At 40.4% G+C, this 21,613-nt stretch overlaps 1 protein-coding gene across 23 annotated transcripts in view; it reads left to right on the top strand.

The window, feature by feature from the left end:
- TNIK (TRAF2 and NCK interacting kinase) overlaps window positions 1–21,613 on the top strand; it is a 403,607-nt gene that overhangs the window by 269,017 nt on the left and 112,977 nt on the right. For 21 of the 23 annotated variants that reach the window (XM_081570916.1, XM_081570915.1, XM_081570911.1 and 18 more), the window contains exons 5-8: window positions 1,430–1,540; window positions 5,380–5,470; window positions 8,013–8,143; window positions 19,603–19,657. In XM_081570916.1, the coding sequence (XP_081427042.1) occupies window positions 1,430–1,540; window positions 5,380–5,470; window positions 8,013–8,143; window positions 19,603–19,657 (388 nt within the window). Of the gene's footprint in view, window positions 1–1,429; window positions 1,541–5,379; window positions 5,471–8,012; window positions 8,144–16,101; window positions 16,249–19,602; window positions 19,658–21,613 lie in introns of those variants that run through there. The other 2 variants (XM_081570918.1, XM_081570917.1) reach the window with 1 other exon arrangement.

Raw genomic sequence — 21,613 nt, 5'->3', positions numbered from 1 at the left:
CTTTTTGGGGGGGTTGAAGCATGCTCTTTTGTGGCACCTTCAAATTTCTTTACAAGAGCCTCTGATGGATCTGTGTACTTTCACCAGCTCTCTGGAGAAGAGTGGAGGGTTTTGTTGCGCTTTATAAAATCATAAGAAGACAAATCAGAATGACATTGGAAACTCATTCAGAAAACTAATTTTATGAGTTTTTAAAATAATTTTTGAGTTTCACCTGGGCATTTAGAAAAAAAGAGAACATAATTTCTGCCCAAAGATTTTTGCAGCTGGTGGGTTATCTTTTAGGACCTGGTGACATGGTGCTGATGTTAGGAATGCACATTTCGACAAAGCCAAAACCATCAATGTGATTTCATTATGTCTCTATTTTAGTTCTGTTTCTAGCGTCAAGTCAGAGACTGATTGCTGGTCATCCTAAACTATTTTCTTATAATTATGTTTAAAAGTACCTAAGGTGACTTTTGCTGAAGACTTTTGAAGAAGAGGGAGAATGTATGGAAATGGATGTGTTTTTTCTAAACCTAGAAAATGAATGTAAAAGCAGATGGATTGCTTTTTTTCTTCTAGTCTCTACTTCTCCATTGAGTAAGGGAGATGTTTATTTTCTGCCTATTTTATAAAGTTGCTGAGTACTGTAATGAGTTTATATTTATAGAGAACTTGGAGCTTTCTGGATGAAAGGTGCTAAATTAGGGCTTATTGTTTAGTGAATTTATCTGATATGTCCAGCCTCCTGGGAACATTTGCTGAAGTTAATTAAAAGCAGATAGTACTCACTCTGACAGCTTGCAGTGCCACTTACAAACCAATTGCATAAACAGTGTGCACTTCTATTGTTCTGGCTTGGGATTGCCTAGACAACCACAGCTCTTTCAGAGAGGGGGACGAGCCTACTTTTGTAGGAAAGATGAGCTTGACCGCTATATAAAACCACAAGGATAGTCTCAATTCGATCTGAACCACCTATCTGCCCTCATTTAAAACGCATACTTAGAATATGGAGATTTTCCTCAATTTCCAGTTGTAATTTTCAGTTTGGAAAATTAAAAATAATCTTTCCAGGACTTCCCTGGTGGTTCATTGGTTAAGACTTTACCTTCCAATGCAGGGGATGAGGGTTCGATCCCTGGTCAGGGAGCTAAGATCCCAGATGTGTCAAGGCCAAACAAATAAAGCATTAAAAAAAAAAAAAAAGCAATATTTGTAACAAAATTCAATAAAAACTCTAAAAATGGTCCACATCGAAAAAAAAAATCTATCATTCGGGGAAAAAATAAAGATAAAAATTTGTTTTATATGTCATTTTATGATCACTTTTTCTTTGCAGGGATGGCATTCCAAAGCAACCAACTGTACACCTTGTGCTTTCTTAACACAGTGGAAATCTTGAAGTGTAATTATAATATGGCCTGTTTGTTTCCTTTGGCAGTTGGTGATGGAGTTTTGTGGTGCGGGCTCTGTCACTGACCTGATCAAGAACACAAAAGGTAACACGTTGAAGGAGGAGTGGATTGCATACATCTGCAGGGAGATCTTACGAGTAAGTAACAACGAGGGATACCTTGGGAGGAGTTGAACTTTACACTGACCTTCCACTAATTCATTTCGTAATTCATGTCAGAAACCTCCTTAGAGCTTTATTCTAACAGTGATGGTGGCAGTGGTATGTGTTGTGGTCTGCTGTTATGAAGGGAGAGCCATTCTGAATAGGCTTCACAGGTGGCTCAGTGGTAAAGAATCTGCCTGACAATGCAGGAGACACAGGTTCGATCCCTGGGTCAGGAAGATCCCCTGGAGGAGAAAATGGCAACCCGCTCCAGTATTCTTGCTGGGAGAATCCCATGGACAGACAAACCTGCCAGGCTACAGTCGATAGGGTCGCGAAGAATCAGATACAACTGAGCACACACACAACAAAAAAGCTGAATAGGCACGTGCACTCTCATTTGAAGGGTTAGTTGGGTGATTTCCCTTAACCTGGGATTCATTTCCTATGGAGTTTCCAATTGAAAATCTGATTTTAGATCGCAGAGATAGTTTTCCACTTAGGAGAAGGATTGTTTAAGGATATTTTGGTCACTTGTTTGAGTTTTCAACTTGTGAAAGTTTATAACTAATTTAAGGCTTGCATGACATTAGCCATTTTAGTACATAAAACCTAGTTTAACTGATTTTACCTTAAAAAGTTTCTTTGAGACAATCTCTAAAATCAGTCAAAACAATTGGGCAAGAATGTGCCCATCTGCCCAATTTTGCCCACAAATTCGAGAGTCAGACAGTCTGGACAGCAGTGTCATATTTGCTGAGTTCCCTTCAGGGAACTTATTTCTTCAGGAAGAAGAAAACTGGTCAAATTTTAGTTTGTTTGGATCAGTTTAATTATCTCTTGCTATTAATAACGTCCACTGAACATTCCTATACCAGATCTGCTTGACATTTATTTATTTGTTCTGCCTTCTTAATATAAGGGAACAAAACATAAAACTATTTCATAAATTAGAATGCTTGATATTGTAATGATGTTATTTCTCCCCAGTCTGATCCTTGGTATCATAAGCTGCCTATTCAAATCCTTCTAAATACACTTGTGGATGTACAAGCTGATTTATAAAACATTATATGGAAATAACAAAAGGCCCAGAATAATCAAGGCAATTTTGAAGAACAAAGGGGAAAAATTTATGCTGCCAGTTTTCAGGAAGTTGCTAAGTAGTTAAGACAGGGTGGTATTGTCATAAGAATAGACAAATGGCCAAGGAAATAGAACGGAGGGTCCATGAACAGACTCACTTCTTCTGGTCACCTGATTTACAACCAGAGCAGAGCTACAGTGCATGGGGAAAGTACAGAAAATTATAAATAAAAAAATGACAACACTTGGATATCCATTACCTTGAATTAGCAAGCACTGATATAATATGTAAATATATATATTATATATATATTATATTTTATATATTATATTATATATATATATAAAATGATATAAAAGCACAGATAATCACAATGATGTGATCACTCACCTAGAGCCAGACATCCTGGAATGTGAAGTCAAGTGGGCCTTAGAAAGCATCACTACGAACAAAGCTAGTGGAGGTGATGGAATTCCAGTTGAGCTATTTCAAATCCTCAAAGGTGATGCTGTGAAAGTGCTGCACTCGATATGCCAGCAAATTTGGAAAACTCAGCAGTGGCCACAGGACTGGAAGAGGTCAGTCTTCGTTCCAATCCCAAAGAAAGGCAATGCCAAAGAATGCTCAGACTACCGCACAATTGCACTCATCTCACATGCTAGTAAAGTAATGCTCAAAATTCTCCAAGCCAGGCTTCAGCAATACGTGAACCATGAACTTCCAGATGTTCAAGCTGGTTTTAGAAAAGGCAGAGGAACCAGAGATCAAATTGCCAGTATCTGCTGGATCATCGAAAAAGCAAGAGAGTTCCAGAAAAACATCTATTTCTGCTTTATTGACTATGCCAAAGCCTTTGACTGTGTGGATCACAATAAACCGTGGAAAATTCTGAAAGAGATGGGAATATCAGACCATCTAACCTGTCTGTTGAGAAACGTGTACACAGGTCAGGAAGCAACAGTTAGAACTGGACATGGAACAACAGACTGGTTCCAAATAGGAAAAGGAGTACGTCAAGGCTGTATATTGTCACCCTGCTTATTTAACTTCTATGCAGAGTACATCATGAGAAACGCTGGGCTGGAAGAAACACAAGCTGGAATCAAGATTACCAGGAGAAATATCAATAATCTCAGATATGCGGATGACACCACCCTTATGGCAGAAAGTGAAGAACTAAAGAGCCTCTTGATGAAAGTGAAAGAGGAGAGTGAAAAAGTTGGCTTAAAGCTCAACGTTCAGAAAACTAAGATCATGGCATCTGGTCCCATCACTTCATGGGAAATAGATGGGGAAACAGTGGAAACAGTGTCAGACTTTATTTTGGGGGGCTCCAGAATCACTGCTGATGGTGATTGCAGCCATGAAATTAAAAGACACTTACTCCTTGGAAGGAAGGTTATGGCCAACCTAGATAGCATATTTAAAAGCAGAGACATTACTTTGCCAACAAAGGTCCGTCTGGTCAAGGCTATAGTTTTTCCAGTAGTCATGTATGGATGTGAGAGTTGGACGGTGAAGAAAGCTGAGCGCTGAAGAATTTATGCTTTTGAACTGTGGTGTTGGAGAAGACTCTTGTGAGTCCCTTGGACTGCAAGGAGATCCAATCAATCCATCCTAAAAGAGATCACTCCTGGGTGTTCATTGGAAGGTCTGATGTTGAAGCTGAAACTCCAATACTTTGGCCACCTCGTGTGAAGGGTTGACTCATTGGAAAAGAACCTAATGCTGGGTAGGATTGGGGGCGGAAGGAGAAGGGGACGACAGAGGATGAGATGGTTGGATGGCATCACCGACTCGATGGACATTGGTTTGCGTGGACTCCGGGAGTTGGTGATGGACAGAGAGGCCTGGTGTGCTGCAATTCATGGGATCGCAAAGAGTCGGACACGACTGAGCGACTGAACTGAACTGATATAATATGATTTGCTTCAGTATGCCAATTTTAGATTCTTTAAGGTTACAGTGTATCTGAGAAACCACCTTAGAACAAGTCTGTTTTTAGAACTCATACCACATAAAAGCCAAAGTCAGGATAATTCACGGAAAAATGGAACACAATGAGGTTGAGATGTCACTGAATAATTATTTCACATAATAAGCACAAAGTCACAAATATCATAAAGCACTAAAAATGACAGTGGTGAACATTCACAAAGGAAGTAAAAATTGCTGTTTTCCTTTTTTTTAATGTGAAACATTGGTTAAAGCTAATGGGAAATTTCTTGGCTGGTCTGAGTAATACTGTGCTTAATTAAAATTACATAATAGAAGATAACTTTTAAACTTAAAAATTGTCCCCAAAAGTGGGGACTTCTGTTAAGTCAGTTTTCTCTACAGACTCTGTAGATGTTCCAGGTACCAGCTGACGAATACAGGTGGTCCTGACTTTTCAGAGTGCTGTTAGCTGAAACATGTGCATGTTGGAACCAACCATATCATGGCTTGTGTGGTTCCTTGTTACCCGAGATCAACGTTGATATGCAAGTGTTTCATTTAGCCCAGTACCGTGTATTTATTGTAAGGACTGCCTATATATTTCAGTTTATACTGATCAGTTGCTTGCAGTTTAGAATAAATGAACATTGTGCTACATTTGAATTATGACCACATGAAAGATACGAGTACAATAGTGAAAGTATCTCTGGGTAAGTTTAAATTTTTTGGATCATTAACATCCAAAATATAGTTTTTTGCATCTGGATTTATATTCCTATTAACCCTTCCCAACTCTCCGTAACTCCAGGGGCTGAGTCACCTGCACCAGCATAAAGTGATTCATCGAGATATTAAAGGGCAAAATGTCTTGCTGACTGAAAATGCAGAAGTTAAACTAGGTAAGAACAGAATCCGGTGAGCCTAGGAATTACAGGAATTGGTAGGATTGTTTCAGCTGTTTTTCTTTTTTAAAATAATGAATGTAAAGGCATCACTGTGTATTTGGAGGTCATTGTACCTAGAATGGAAAGGAACGTGTTTCTTTTCCTATTTAAAAAAAAAATGTTTTTAAAAGCACTTTTAGGAGTGAACTGGTATACAGTATTATAAGCAGAACCATGTGCTTAATCAATGTGTAGAAATAATTGAGCTTATTTTTTAAGCAAAGAGCCTTTAGATTAGAAGTGGCTGACCTTGAAATGGTTTCCTATATCTTATCGTTTGTTTATGTTGTTGCTGCTGTAACAGAACAATGATGACTTATTTTTTAATTGAAAATATCCAACACATTTAGAATAATGAATTTCCTGCTATATTCCCCTATATTTTAAGTGCTATTTACATCGATTTCATTATTACTTAGGACACCTGTACAAAATGGATGCTTGATAGTCTGTTTTACACACATATTGATTATCCCGCTTCCGTCTGCCAGAGTTATCAGTGAGGGAATCCTTTTCTCTGGTCCTTTCCATTAGAGCCCTTCCCACAATAAATATGAGAGTTTCCAGATAAGGTAGAGAATGCCCACATGCATTTGACTGCTTGATGTATATAAGTAAGAGTGTACATTGACAGATATCCTGTAAGATATGCAATTTGTCTTCTAGAAAAGAATCACTGTCCATATGATTGTTTCTTTTCAAAGAGATTTAAATATCTCCTCTGTTTATATCCCAAACATTCACTTTTGCCTTTTTGTTAAAATATATAATTTCCATTTTTTTTCTTAGTTAGCATTTGGGGCCAAGCTTTCATCTCATGAATATTCCCTTTTAAAACAAAAGCATACATTAAGTAGGGAAAACAGTTATATATGTACTGACTACATAAGCTATCCTCAGAATGTTCACTCATCACTATTAACAGTTACTTGTGAGAGACTGTTATGTTCCAGATCATGTACAAAATGCTTGAAGGTAGATGATTTCACTTAAACATAACAGCACCTCCATGTGACTCTCAGCATCCTCATTTTATGGATTAAGAAAATGAAGCTCCAAGAGGTTTATCTACTAGGTCACATATGATTAAGTGTCAGAAATGAGATGCAAATTTAGACAGTCTGACTCCGGAAACTTGGCTGATTACCACTTTCTTTGCATCCTCTAAATACTCTCCTTTATGATCCAAGCTTGCCTTTTATTTAACACCTATTTTTGGTCCTCCATGGAGCCCTGATATAACCAGATGTAACTCCTTGTGCTTTTCTCATTGGTGCACTTTATCCATTTATATTAATATATGTAGTTTAAACATATACATTCACTAGAGATTATCATGGGCTTCCCTGGTGGCTCAGATGGTAAAGAATCTGCCTGCAATGCAGGAGACCTAGGTCGGGAAGATCCCCTGGAGAAGAGCCTGGCTACCCATTCCAGTATTCTTGCCTGGAGAATTCCATAGACAGAGGAGCCTGGCAGGCTACAGTCCTTGGAGTCACAAAAAGTCAGACACAATAGAGCAACTAACACACACACACAGATTATCATAGTAAATTAAGTAAGTCAGACAGAGATCATATGATATCACTTATGTGTGGAATCTGAAAAACAAATGATGCAAATAAACTTATTTACAAAACAAATAGACTCATAGACATAGAAAATCAACATGGTTATCAAAAGGAAAAGGTGGGGGAGGGGTAAATTAGGAGGTTGGGATTAGCATGTGCACACTGCTATATATATGAAAATAGATAATCAACAAGGACCTACCTACTGTATAGCACAGGGAACCCTACTCAATACTCTATAATAACCTCTATGGGAAAACAATCTGAAAAAGAGTACATCTATGTATCTCTATAACTGAATCACTTTGTTGTACACCTGAAACTAACAGAACATTGTAAAGCAACTATACTCCAATCTAAAATAACTGAATATATACATTTAATTTAACTGCAGTCACAGTAGTGAAAAGGAAGAAGCATCCTGAGTGCCCTCAACAGATGAATGGGTAAACAAAATGTGGCACCTACAGACAATGGAATAATATTCAGTCTTAAAAAGGGAGGACATTCTAATGCATGCTGCAACATGTATTAACCTTTGAGGACATTACATTAAGTAAAATAAGCTAGTCTCTAAAAGACTAATACTGCATGATTATACTTATATGAAGTATCTGTCTATAGTAGACAGATTCATAGAGATATAAAGTAGAATGGTGCTTTCAAGGCACCTGGGGCAGGAAGGAGAAAGAGCAGTTAGTGTTTAATGGTTCAGTTGAGAAAGATGAAAAAGTTCTGGAGGTGGATGGTGGTTATGGTTACACTGGAAACTGAATGTACTTAATACCACAACACTGTCCACTATGAAGTGGTTAAAATGGTAATATTATGTTGTATATTTTACCACAATAAAAAAAATACCCATTCATTTTATCACCGTATAAGACCTTAGATCACAGACTATTCATTTGTCTTCCCTTAACTAGTGGACTTTGGAGTCAGTGCCCAGCTTGATCGAACAGTGGGCAGGAGGAATACCTTCATCGGAACACCCTACTGGATGGCGCCAGAAGTTATTGCCTGTGATGAAAACCCAGATGCCACGTATGATTTCAAGGTATGTCTTCTTACTTCTTCAAGTTTCCAGGCATGCCTAAACATCTCACCCTGAGACTTATAGAGAGTTTGCTCATGGCTTTGGGCTTGTGATTTGTATAATCCAAAGGGAAAACTAAAAGACATTTCTTGAGTTTAAAATTATGACGTTCAAGTGAGAATCTTTTTCACAAACTCACCCATCATATCTCATTGCCTATTTGTAAAAAAAAAATGTATATATATATTTAAACCATTTTCTATGTTCTTTTAACCTTCTCTTACTTCTTACTAGAAAATAGATTTCTATTTTGGTTATAGTTTAGATTTTTGGCAGAGCATATGTATTCTGAGAGCTTTCTATGTTAAAAGAAACCAAGACATGAGTTCATTTTCTTAGGTCATCTTTTTCTGGTTAAAAATAATTATATTTAGTCATTTCTATACAGTTCAAAGTTTAATTATTAGAGTTTCTTTTCAAAATGAGAGAGAATCAGATGGGATGTCAGTAGCTACTTTACGGTGTTTCTATAGCCTATTGCCGTGTTTGATAGAAATTTGATTTGTGGTTTGATATTTTGTATCATCAACTGGAAAATTTCTAGTAACTCAAAGCAGTGTTTAAGTGGAGAGGCGGAAGTTTTCTCCTTCTCCAAGAAGCCATCCTCTTTCCACAGGTGCATGGACTTTTCACCAAAGAACTTTAACGATTACTTTGGAATACCCTCATCTTACAGATGTGGGAACTACACAATGCACACCCAGTTAGTGGTCTTCTCACAGACTTGACCCCCATATCTCCAAGCTGTCTGTTCAGAGTTTTTCCTAAATATTACCATGTTTCTTTATGATGCACTCCTACATAAATATATATAGGAGTATAAATATCCAATATATAAAATATAAATGTCCAATTTACCAACAAAACAGCCTCTGAAGAGTATATTTGAAGAATTCCTCTATTAAAGAACATTTTTAGTTCTCCACATTTGGTGTTATTATTGAAATCAGGTCACAAAGATGCACACACTGCAATGTCTTTGGGACCCAGTGTCTCAGGGCACTGACAAAATTATTTGCCTCTTTGGAGAAATGCAAGTTTGAAGGTCGAAAAACAAAATAATCTTCTGTAAATTTCCTCCTTCTTTCACAGTCACTGTAATAACCTGACAACAATCTGTCTGAACACAGCTGCCAAGTTAAAAATTAATCTCTTGCCAAAATAAATGTCATTTATTTAAACTGTTAATGATAAGCACATTTAAATAATTTAATTTGCAAGTCCCTTCAGAGGAGCCACTACAAAATATATGTCCCAGACCAGATATGTGTACCATGATTGGCTATAAGCAGTTCTTCAAACTATAGTTATACTTAACAAGTGCTAACTGGTCTATATCTTGGCCACAGATATTTTAAATTGCTTTATAACATACCATAGAAAATCAGAGTGTTTCAAACATTTAACCTCATTTTAGCCTGTAAGTATTTTGTCTGCCTGTAATATATATGGGACTTTTGTTCTATGGCATAAAATAGATCCCTGTGACTTAGCTATTTTCAGTAGAGTATCTAGAAGAGGACTCCTCTGATCAAGCCGAAGCTTTGAATTAAACTGACACCTTGAATCTCTTTCTTCAGATTATAGTTTATAGTCAGATTAAGTGATATAGCTCGGGGTCGGTGAAAAATTTTTGAGCCTAATGCATAATCCTAGTGTGAACAAAGCCTGATGTATGAATAACCACAGGGAGCATCGTGCTGCACTGGGAGGTTTCAGAGGTGCTAGAAGGTCCTGAGACATTAGGAAATCAAAGATTAATTTCTGTGTCTTATTAAAAAAGAAAGGATCGTGATGAGAGAACAAATTCAACCAAATCAGGCATTTTAGACCTTCAGTGCAACTTACTTTGTTTGGATTGTCATAAACGTAGGTTGTTAAGAGGAAGAAGAAGTCATGGCAAGAATATGAGCTTCGCTGGCCACTTGTCATGAGTGAAAGAAAGAGTGCAACAAAAGGGTGGATTAGGAAGACCAAGCAGAAAGGAAGATTTGGGGGTTCTTTGAAGATTCGTTCCAACCACTTTGCAGTTTTACTGTGGATCAGAGAAGAAGCTATACTTTAAATAGTCTTTCTACTTCTTTCTCAGCATCAGATCTTATCCTTTTTTTCTGTTGACTATTCTTAGGAATGTGGCCTGTCACCAGGAGACAGCTCAACAATACATTGACTTTCAAAACCATTTATTCATTCACTCAGTGTGTATTTATTGAATACTCACTATGCAAAAGGAATTAGCCAAGCTCTACTTGTATATGCAGTTTTTTACTAGAAAGTCTATTTGCAACCTTATCAAAGTTCAGTGGTTTGTTGCTGTGTTTGGTTGTCCATTTGACCCAGTGTGTATCCTATCCTCAGAGACTGACTTTAGCACTTCAGTCTCTCACATGTTGTAGATACTTTCAGCCTAGAGGGCACGTCTAGAATAAAAGATGACTTGAAGGCCACTGGGCTTTGTCGGGTTTTCTTTCTAAAAGCCCTTTCTTTAAAATAAAGACAAAATGCAAAGGAATATAGTTTGGTTTTATTATATGATTATTTCTTTTTTAGATTTTTTAAATTTACTTTTGGCTGTACTGTGTCTTTGTTGCTATGCGGGCTTTTCTCTAGTTGCAACAAGCAGGGGCTAGTCTCTAGTCATGGTGCATAGGCTTCTCCTTGAGGTGGCTTCTCTTGTTGTGAAGCATGGGCTCTAGGGCACTCCACTTCAGTAGTTGCAGCTCCTGGGCTCTAGAGCACAGACTCAACAGTTGAGGTGCACAGGCTTATCTGTTATGCAACATAAGGGAACTTCCCGGGGCAGGGATCGAACCTGTGTCTCTGCATTGTCAGGCAGATTCTTTACCATTGAGCCACCATGAAAGCCCCTGAGTGTTATTTTATTTACCTAATGTCTTTAGAAACTGCTGTGTGTTTTTTTTAACTATAGCAATTCAATAAAATAGGAGCTTCTATATAAGAAAATAGGCTGAAGAGCCCATGCTTTTTATTGCAGTCTGGTTTTGTCTGATATCTACCGGGCACAGTAAGCCACTGACTGAAAATAACCCCTATCCTAAGGAGGAGCGCCAGAATCTCATTTGCCTGGTGTGTTCACTTTCCCCAGAGCCCTTCCTTTCTTGTTTTCAGAAAATTTGTCAAAACACTTCAAGCAAAAGGCAAGGTTTCATTTTCCTGATAAGTATGTGGGGCAATAATGAAAGCTTTCTCATTTAATAATAAGCATTCAAAAGACTTGGAATTAATAAAACTGTTCAAAATTCCTAGGCTGTTTAAATTGTTATTTTTTTAACTTGAATTTCATTTCAGTTAGATGGGATTTGCCGAGTGTTTTATAGTCCTATGTATTTATTGCTTTAACGGGACTACTCACTAAAGGAAGTTCTCTGTGGGCAAAAGCCCATTCATAGTTGAATAAAGACTGGCACAGCTGTCCACAGGAGTACTACACAGCCATCTGAACAACGAGATAGTGTGTATGTTGAAGTTGGACAGATTCCAAGATATAGTGTGAGACACACAAAGCAGCTTACAGTACACATAGTAGAATCTTGTTCGCCGCTACCCGATGGATGAATGGCATGTGAATGGAGAACTTAAACTTCTTTTTTTTAACTTTTTATATTGAAGTATAACTGATTAACAGTGTTGCAATAGTTTCAGATGGACAACAAAGGGACTCAGCCATACATACACAGGTATCCATTCTCTCCCAGGACTCCCCTCCTATCCAGCATGCCACTTAACGTTGAGCAGAGTTCCCTGGGCTACACAGTAGGTCCTTGTTGGTTATTCGTTATAAACAGAGCAGAATGTACATGTTAAACATTTTATTTGATATATCTTTCTGTAACTGTTGTAGTTTTTTAAACCATATACTGGTCATGCTTTTATAGTAGCTTAGTCCAGTAAGAGAAGTATGATGAAATGGTGTATCCCCTCAACCCCACCGCCCATCCACTGGCCTGATCTGTGCTAATGTCGTTTGTTATTCACCTAAACTCTGAGACTTTGCACACAGGTGCTGTGGACCATTTAAAGACATAGATATCTCCTGCAGGGTTTGGGTGAGTATTGTGCTCTGGCTGTAGAGCAAGTACTCATTCTCCTGTGTTACAGATAACTGGCTTTATTCAGACAGAATGAAAAGCACCCCCGAAGGTAAGAGGCCCAGCTGGAGAGAAAGCGAGCACTTGCCTAGTCAGGGAGCTTCACGGAGGTGTATGTGATGTGCTTCGTGAGAGGATGATCTTCACATTGCAGAGTGAGGTTTGCCTCTCACATGAGGCCTGACCTCTGTCTACTGAAATTTTCAACAAAGCTCCCATCCCCATGTGGCAGGAAGAAAGGATGATACAGACACCAATGTTACTGTTACTGGCCGAGACAAACTTCCGTTCAACATATTCCTCATGCTCCATGCTCACACCCACTTGTATAGGACTTTTCAGTCAGACATACTACCACTTCATCCAGGCTCTCGGTTGATCCCCAGGTGAAGAAAATAACCTGTTCTTCCAATATTTTCCCCATGGTCACATTACAAATGCAGATGAACAAGGAATTCTGGGAGAAATGAGATTATGAATAACTACCTCTAAAGAAGGCTGAGCACCAAAGAACTGACGCTTTCAATTCGTGGTGCTGGAGAAGACTCTTGAGAGTCCCTTGGACAGCAAGGAGAACAAACCAACCAATCCTAAAGGAAATCAATCCTGAATATTCATTGGAAGACTTGATGCTAAAGCTAAAGCTCCAAAACTTTGGCCACCTGATACAAAGAACTGACTCACTGAAAAAGACCCTGATGCTGGGAAAGATGGAAGGCAGGAGAAGAGGGGAGCAACAGAGGATGAGACAGTTGGATGGCATCACCCACTCAATGGACATGAGTTTGAGCGAACTCCGGGAGATAGTGAAGGCCAGGGAAGCCTGATGTGCTAAAGTCCATGGGGTCGTGAAGAATCAGACGTGACTGAGCAACTGAACAACCTCTGCTTGAATGGCCTCAGTCACCCTGATCTCACCACCTTGGTTTTGTTTATATATAATGTAGTGTATATGATGTAGGGCATGTCAGGCCTTTGAAGTTGGATAGGATTGGTTTAAAATGTAGACATCACTTCCTTGCACTGTGTAACTTCAGGGAAGTTATTTAACCTTTCTGAGCCTCTGTGGGAGTAACAATTGTATATTACAAGGCTATTTTAGAATAAAGTGAACTGATATATATAAAGGAATTAATTCAATACCATTTGATAAGGAGGCAATGTATGGTAGTTAATATTCATGTTTATATTTAATATGAAGGTACTGCCATTTAGAGACATTTTGACCTAAAAAAATCATTGAGCCACCTATTTGTACTAGACACCTCTAATTTTCTGCTTACATTGAGCCAGAATCTGCTTCTCTACAACTTATACCTCTAGATTAAGGTGTTGCCCTTAGGGACTACATAGAATAAATTCATTTTGCTTTTTTCAGGTGTAGCATTTCCAAAAAGAAAATAAGTTGCATGTTGAAAGACTGATTTCTGATCTTCGTTTAAAAAAAGAAAAAGACTGATTTCTTGGTCTTGGCAAAACTTGGTAGACTCTACTGCACCAATTGCACCTGTTATGAAGCTCTTGTTTGTGAGCTCTAGACCACCCTGCTAGCCTCTGCTCAGGGGTGATGGGGTCAAGACTCAGCTAACCCCATTTCTGCTTGGCCATCTGGATAGATCACAAGGCTGGAGGAAGAAGGGCACACCTTTTCCTGTTTGCTTCCTCTAAGCTTCCTGTTTACTCCTATAACATCCCAGAAACTTCTTGGAGTACCAGGGCTCCTTGTCACTCATTGGTTTGCGCGTTGAACTGCCAGTCAGTGATAATCGGACCTCAGGATTTGTCTGTGCCAGTATTTGTGAAATGCCCACTATGTACACTGCATTGTGTTAGGAACTTTGCATATATACCTTGTTTTTTAATTGTTACTATTTTTAATATTTTTTTATTTATTTGGCTGTGTTGCGTCTTAGCTATGGCACATGGGATCTTTCGTTGTAGTGCGCAGATCTCTAGTTGTGGCACATGGGCTCAATTGTTGCAGCACGTGGACTTTGCTCTGAGGCATGTGGGATCTTCATTCCGCAGCCAGGGACCAACGCATGCCCTGCATTGCAAGGCGGATTCTTAACCAGTGGACCACCAAGGAAGTATCCTGCATATCTTACTGAATTCTCATATTAACCGTGCAAGATAGGTGTTCTGTTCGTGCTACCAGTGAGGACGTGGGCTCAGAGGGTCGAGGGGGTCACCCCAGGTCTGCACGCTACACAGCATGTGTTCTTTCTACCTCTCAGGGCACACTGGGGCTCTTCTCCTGCCCGCCCCCTCGCCCCACCTCTCTCTCCCTGTATGGCTGGTTTGGCCTTCTGAAAGTCCTCTTCACTTGTTGAGTAACCCAGCCCCAAGAGGAATGCCCTCTTGTTATGTTCAAGTTCCTTTGTGCCAGCTGGCCCCCCACCAGCCAGAAGTTGTGTGCTTGCCTCTGCCTTCTCGGAGGCACTAGAATTTGTCTCTGTTCTGTTGGTGATGCACACAGCACTGGGCTATTAATCATGCTGCCTGCCAGGCTGCACAGCACCTCTAGAATAATGAATTACCCAACTCCTGCCAGAATGAGTCACACCATGGCCACGGAGGAAACTTATCTCTCCCAACTCTCTCCTCATCTTATTTCTCCCTCTTCCCTCTCTTGTCTCCTGTGATCTGTCTTGCCAGTTGTAATTGGAACATTTTCTCCCGTATTTAAGTTCTGAAGTGTCTCTGGGACTTGCTAATATATCCAAAGGCTTAAACAAGGCCCGTCAAGGACGTTTATTACTTTCTAGCATGGGCAGTTAAGCATAGCTTACAAGCAGCTCTGGGTATATATGGCCAGGAATATAAATGTTCCTTTTGGAATACAAGAGAATCCCAAAAAGGAAAAAAAAAAAATCCTAATAATGATATCAAATGAAGGCTTAAAGAAGAAATAATCTCTGGCCTGGTCATGTGACAAAGGATGCACTGGAGTTGGGATGTTGTGATCTTTTGTTTGAAGGGATTGTTTAGGGGGGTTGGGGAAAGCAGCCAGAGAGAGAATCTGAGATGCTGTGTATGGAATGAAGGAAACATCACTCTTTTCACTAACCCTTCCTGCTTCTGGTGGGATAAAGGGAGAGTCACCTAACAACTGGGACCTCTCTTTTTCCTTACTATCGAAATATGCTTCCTCAAATGATTGCTCTGTACATACGATCACTAAGAAATGTTTTTAGCCATACTTACATTTCTTGTGCCACCAGAAGTCTGGAGGAAGGCAGGTGAGTATTGATTGATGTCTTCAAAACATGGGCTCCTACCTTACTGCCCTGTCATCCTTAATTTGTTGACTTATTGCCTCATGGTTGCAAGATGGATGCTGTAATTCCAGATGGCATGTTTGTATTCAAGGCACTAAGAAGTAGGAAAGAGTTGTCAAGACACCAGCTGTATTTGTCATTTATTTCAGGAAAAGCAAAAGCTTTCCTGGAAGATGTTTGCCTGGGTCTCAGCAGCCAGAACTAGGTCACTTCCTTGACTGCCATCCTTAGCTGAGGGAAATCTGGGTACCAAGTTTAGCTTTCCTGTGCTCTGAAATGGAGGCAGCAAGGGCAGTACAGGTTGAAATGCCTGCTGGGTTAGCCAACAAACAGTACTGGCCACACCCAATTCGAGGGAAGCCATAGCAGGCTAAACTGGACAGGCAAAGGCAGTCTTACCTCACAGTAGAAGACAAGGAAATGATGAATTATTCTTGAGCCCACTGTGTGGCAGGTTTTGTGTTAGGCAGCATACCTGCATACATACATGTCACAATTGTCTATTGGGTAGTGGAAAGCTGAGCTCTGTGTGGTCTTCTGGATGCAGTTAAATTAGGAACCTGAACTTGAATCTGGGTCTGTCTGACTTATTCACACTGCTTCTAGGAAGTTGAGCACTGGTTTGGGATGTGCCTCACTGAGTCTCAACCACACCTTCATCTGAGTCACCAGCACTGTAAGCTACCTATAGACAAAGGAGGAATCTGAAGCAATTATTTTATGGGTCCCTAATAAGTTTTTTAAAGTGAGTTGTTAGGTTCTTACATTGTGATGATAGTTTTAAAAAAAGAACTAGCCTGGGAGGCAGGAGACCCAGCTCTGATTAAAACCTGGTGCTTAGTTGCTCTGTGATCTTAAGTCATTTTTTCTCCTCTGTGAAATGAAAAGTTGGACTAAATGATCTACAAAAGGTCTAAGGACTTTCCTGGTGATCCAGTGGTTAAGACTCTGCATTCTCACTGCAGAGGACACAGGTTCGATCCCTGGTCGAGGAACTAAGATCCCACATGTTGTGTGAACAAAAACAAACAAAACCATCCTTCTACAGAGGGTCTAGCCTTAAGACATTTAGGTTTTGCTCCTTTCTCTCATGTGTCTATTCACTTGACAAGTATTTATGAAGTGCCTACTATGTGCCGGGCACTGTTCTAATACTATGTACCAGTCAACAAAGCAAAAATTCCCTGCCCTCGTGGACTTCACCATCAAGTGTGTGTGTTGTGGGTAGGGGACCCAAACAGTGAACAAAAAACATAATAAATTAGTGATGAGTCAATTACACAGTTGTCAGAAGGGGATCAGTTCTCTGGGGAACAGAAGTGGGAAAGGGGGAGGGGTCTGGCCATGCTGGGAGAGAGGTTGGGTGGTCCTCACTAAGAGCAGAGCATCTGAGTGAAGACTTGCGTGGAGGGGAGAGAGTCAGTCTGCACATAATTAGGGTCAGTGCTGCAGGCAGAGGGAATATCTGGAGCAAAAACCCTAAGGTAGGAGTTTGCGTGAGTTTCCTGAGCATCTTCTTCCCCTGTCTGAAGACTAGTCTGGAGCTTTTCTCATCCCAGTTCCATCATTTCCTTTCAGCTGTGTTGGCTTTCAAACCAGTTCAAGCTTCCTAGACTTGAAAGCCATTTAATTTGACTTTGCTATGGCAGGTGGGGACAGAGAGTCCAGCCACCGCCTTCGTATTTGCATTTCGGTTCACACTGCACAAACACTCGGTTTCCCAAGATGCTGGACAGGTGGTAGGAGGCCTGCCGAGGCCTGGAGTCTTATCAGAACAGCCTAATCCATCCACCATCTCCAGACTGTTTTGTCTGTGTTTTCTGTTGAATGCCTCCCATGCAGTAAGTGAGTCAGGGTTTTTGTCATGTTCCCCAATGATTGTCTGTGTCAGTGAACCATCATGTTCTGGTACAAGAGAGCTGTGTGTTCATCTTTACAGTTGCTGCTCTTGAGCCAGCCTGTGATGGGTGGGCTGGGCTTTCCCCATTAGCTCCAAAAAGAACCTCAGTGAGCAAGACCAGCAGCCTGCAGGAAGATTTAGCCACTTACCAGGCTGTGCCACTCTTGTCTGTGTGTGTGTGTGTGTGTGTGTGTGTGTGTTTATTCAGTGACACATTTGAATATACCTTGAAATGGAACAAAGAAAGGATGGTAAAGTGATGTTCTATGCAGAGATGTTCTTGGAATCTGTGGACAGTGGTTTTGTGCCGATGCATTGTTATCCCCAAATGGACTGAGAACTTGTAACATTTATGTGAATGGGTTGATGGGCTCATGAATTAAAGAATCCCTGCTTGGTCCTAGTGTGGGGTTAGGATGTGCCCCAGCCACCTGCTCTAAGGTAGATCACATTTTAGGCAAGAGTCTAGATCACTGTGAAAGTCCTGTTCAGGTTGTATGGGCCTCAGTTCAAATACTGAACAGGCCTGGGTGTTGCCCACAGGATATTGAGAAGTTTAGTTCTAGGGAATGTCTCAGGGAGGAGTGCATTGTTCTCTTCCAGTTACATCTCCTTGATGTGTGACCTTGACATTTGCTTGGTGGGAATAGCAAGGGAACTTAACTTTGATCTCTGAAATCTTATGAGGTTACAGATGAGAATTTGGAATGATGTACAAAATGCAAGGTATATTTAAAAAGAAAGGGAGTATAAGAGTCATCATCAGGATCGTGAACCATTGAACAAGTGTTCTGTGTGTTTTCTTAGCAGTCTTTTTGGCATTTCCTGACTTGGTTTTCCCTTCTCTTGATTTGCTTCCCTTCTATGCACTATTTAGAAACAGTTGAGCAAGGTGCACAGAGTGGGGGAGAAGCATATTGCTCAAGATTGCATAGGTCGAGGTGGGGGCGTTAGCCCAGAAAATTCTGATAAGAACATGCAAGTTAATCTGAGAATAAGAAAGACAATAAGGGTATAGGATTTCTGTTTTGCATATGTGTCTACTTGCCAGATAAAAATATGTGGTAATATTGTTCATTCATTTAACAAATATATTGAGCACCCACTACTATGGCCAGCTCTATTCTGAGCACTGAGATACAGCAGTAGACAACACTAAACAAAAGCTTCCCCATCCTCATCTTCTTTGGTTAAATGATATGAATTGCTGGGCTTTTTTGTAGGTTAAAAGCAAATAACTATAAATACTGTATGATCTAGCATCTACTATATGGTCCAGCCATACCACTCTTAGGTCTTTACTTAAAAGAAATAAGAGCATACATCCATACAAAGGCTTGCACGTGAGTATCTGTAGCAGCTTTATTTTTAATGGCCTTGACTGGAAACAACCCAAATGTCCATCAACAAGTGAATGAATAAACAAATTGTAGCATCTATGTCGGTACAGTGGAGCACTGTTCGGCAGTAAGGACTGAAGTACTAATACACAAGGCAACATGGATGGACCTTAAGTACATTATGTCATGCAAAAGAAACCAGGAGATTTCATTTTATACAAAACTTTAGAAGATACAGACTAATCCACAGTAACAAAAAGCAGATCAGTGGGTGCCTTGAAACAGGAACTGGGGTAGGGGGACAGAAGGGCAGGAAATGGAGACTACAAAGGGGCAAGTGAGACCTTTGGGGAGATGAATGTGTTTGCTGCCTTGACTATGCTGATGGTTCCACAGGTGTACGTGAACACCAAACCCTTTCAATGGGTACACTTTGAGTATGTGCAATTAATTACTTGACAGTTTTATTTCAGTGAAGGTATTAAAAACAGTCAAACAGCAGCAGTTTCTTGTGGTTCCATCAGTAGGGAAATTTTAGTGATGAATTAATGTTTGAAACCTTCTCTTTGTTTTTCATACAAGTATGGAAAACTCACCATGTGTCAGGCACCATGAAAGGTATTATCAACGAGGAGCAAACAAGGCTGTTTTTGCTTGAAGCATAGTAGGTTTGAAAAGAGATGGCTGGACAGCTCTCCCATAGATAGTTCTGAAGCAGTTACCTGGTTTAGCCCAGTGATCCTTTGTTGACTGTGTTTACCCATGCTTCTGTGCCTTCCTTGTTTTTCAGAGTGACTTGTGGTCTCTGGGAATCACCGCTATCGAGATGGCAGAAGGGGCTCCCCGTAAGTACCCTCCTCTGGGTGAAATCGGTGGCTGGTCTGCTCCGCAGGTACGGATGCTTCCTTGCCAGTAGCTTTACTTCTGCTACACTGAGCCCTGCGTGGACTCAAGCTGGCGTACCAAGAAAGCAGAGTCATCTAAATCAACCAGGAATCCATTCATTTCAGAGTGGTGTGAGGATTTGTATTTATGAGGGGAGACCAGAAAGGAGAGGAGAGCAGACTCTGAGAAGTCTTGTCTGTCTTATATACTCAGTGTATAGTCTAGTCTTCAACTACTCTTCACCTGTAGACAAACTGGGACCAAACCACAAAGAGTGTAAACGCCAACATATCAGAAATTCAAAGCTTATTTTCAGGGCATGAGTTATGGGAACACTTGCACTCAGTTGCTCTCATTCCTATTAAAATACTAATGGTTAGGTTGTTAGATTTCCCTGCTTATTTGAGACAGAGTGGGCAGGGCTCTGGCTGCCCGAAGAACCTCTCCAGTTCCTGGGGATCTGGAGCATTGGCCCCACCGAGACCCTCCCCGGCTGCGTGGTCGTCACGAGCAGGTGCCTCCGAGACCCCGTTCAGGAAGGGCAACTAACCAGGGACAGCTGCCACGATGGCTCCTCCCAAGGGCCACTCCCCTCCAGTGAGCGAGCATGGCAGGAATATAAGGCAGACCCTTTCCTGGAAGACAGGGGGCTCCTTGGAAGGCAGCTTTCACTCCTTAGTTTCCCTCGATTTCCTTAGACTGCAGGCCAGCCTAGCACCCTTCCACCTACTTTTTCTCCCTCTCACCTTCACTACCACCAGACTTCATAACAATCTGACAACTCTCCCAGCCTTCCCTGGCTCCTTCACTATTTCCTTCAGGCAGGAATTTCCTCCAGTGATATTTTCTCGTGTTTAATATCACCTTAATGTCTTGCTTTTCAGAAGACCTGGACCAAAACAGGCCCCACGTTAGTATGACGGGTCATTGTGCTCATATGACTTTTTACCCTCAAGTTATCATGGTTTTCTTATTTCTCACTCCAGAATTAGTAGAATTCACCTGTAGCATGACTAGACTGTTGACCAAATGTCCGTTATCCACAACGCTGGTAGGCATTTATGAATCAGAAAGATAACATTGTCAGTCCTGAAACTATATCATCATGCTTAATGAGCAGTTACAGCCTGTGTGCTCAGTCATGTCCGACTCTTTGGAAGCCCATGGACTGTAGCCTGCCAGGCAAGAATGCTGCAGTGGGTTGCCGTTTCCTCATCCAGGGATCTCCCCGACCCAGGGATCGAACTGGTGTTTCCTGCATCTCTTTCCTTAGCAGCTGGATTCTTTACCACTGAGCCACCTGAGAAGCCCCTAATGAGTAGTAGGAGGGAGCTAAAAATCAACTTTCTCCCAGCAGAATCCTTTAGCTTTGGAGGAGAATGTGTTCTTATTCTAGGCACACAGGAAAAGACATTCCCAGATGTTTGAAGAGTAAACTAGTGAAATATTCTGATTGAGTAGAATGTGTGGGTGTTTTTACTATAAATGATAATGTCGTCTTTACAATTTGAGATATTGTTATGACACTTCTACCAGACTTCCTTTGCCTTAATCCTCTGGTCTTCCTGGGGCCACTGAACAAAACCAAACAAACAAAACCCATCCTGAAAAGCCTGAAAGCCATTCAAAGTATTTATCAATACAGAGAGAAAGGTGTTTTGGTCTAGTGCTTTATACTCCAAAAACCCATGTATTAATATTAATAGATAACACTGCATTTGGGGAAGCCTTCAGTGTATAAGAGATGTACCATGGATTATTTGGGATTTTACTAATTAAAAATAACTTACTGTCTCCATTGTAGTTGTTATCTGGATGTTGTTTACTTGGAGTCTTAGATGGTTATTTTTAGCAAAGCAATGGTTGTTGAGCCTTTGGCTTGTCTTCCTTAAAAATGAAGTGCAAGTAGACATGTT

This window comes from Giraffa tippelskirchi, chromosome 2 (assembly GCF_054371585.1).
Source record: "Giraffa tippelskirchi isolate mGirTip1 chromosome 2, T2T-mGirTip1v1.2.pri, whole genome shotgun sequence".
In the NCBI taxonomy this organism is placed as follows: Eukaryota; Metazoa; Chordata; class Mammalia; order Artiodactyla; family Giraffidae; genus Giraffa; species Giraffa tippelskirchi.
The sequence above is the reverse complement of the archived record's forward strand: the minus strand, read 5'-3'. Positions and strand labels throughout refer to the sequence as shown.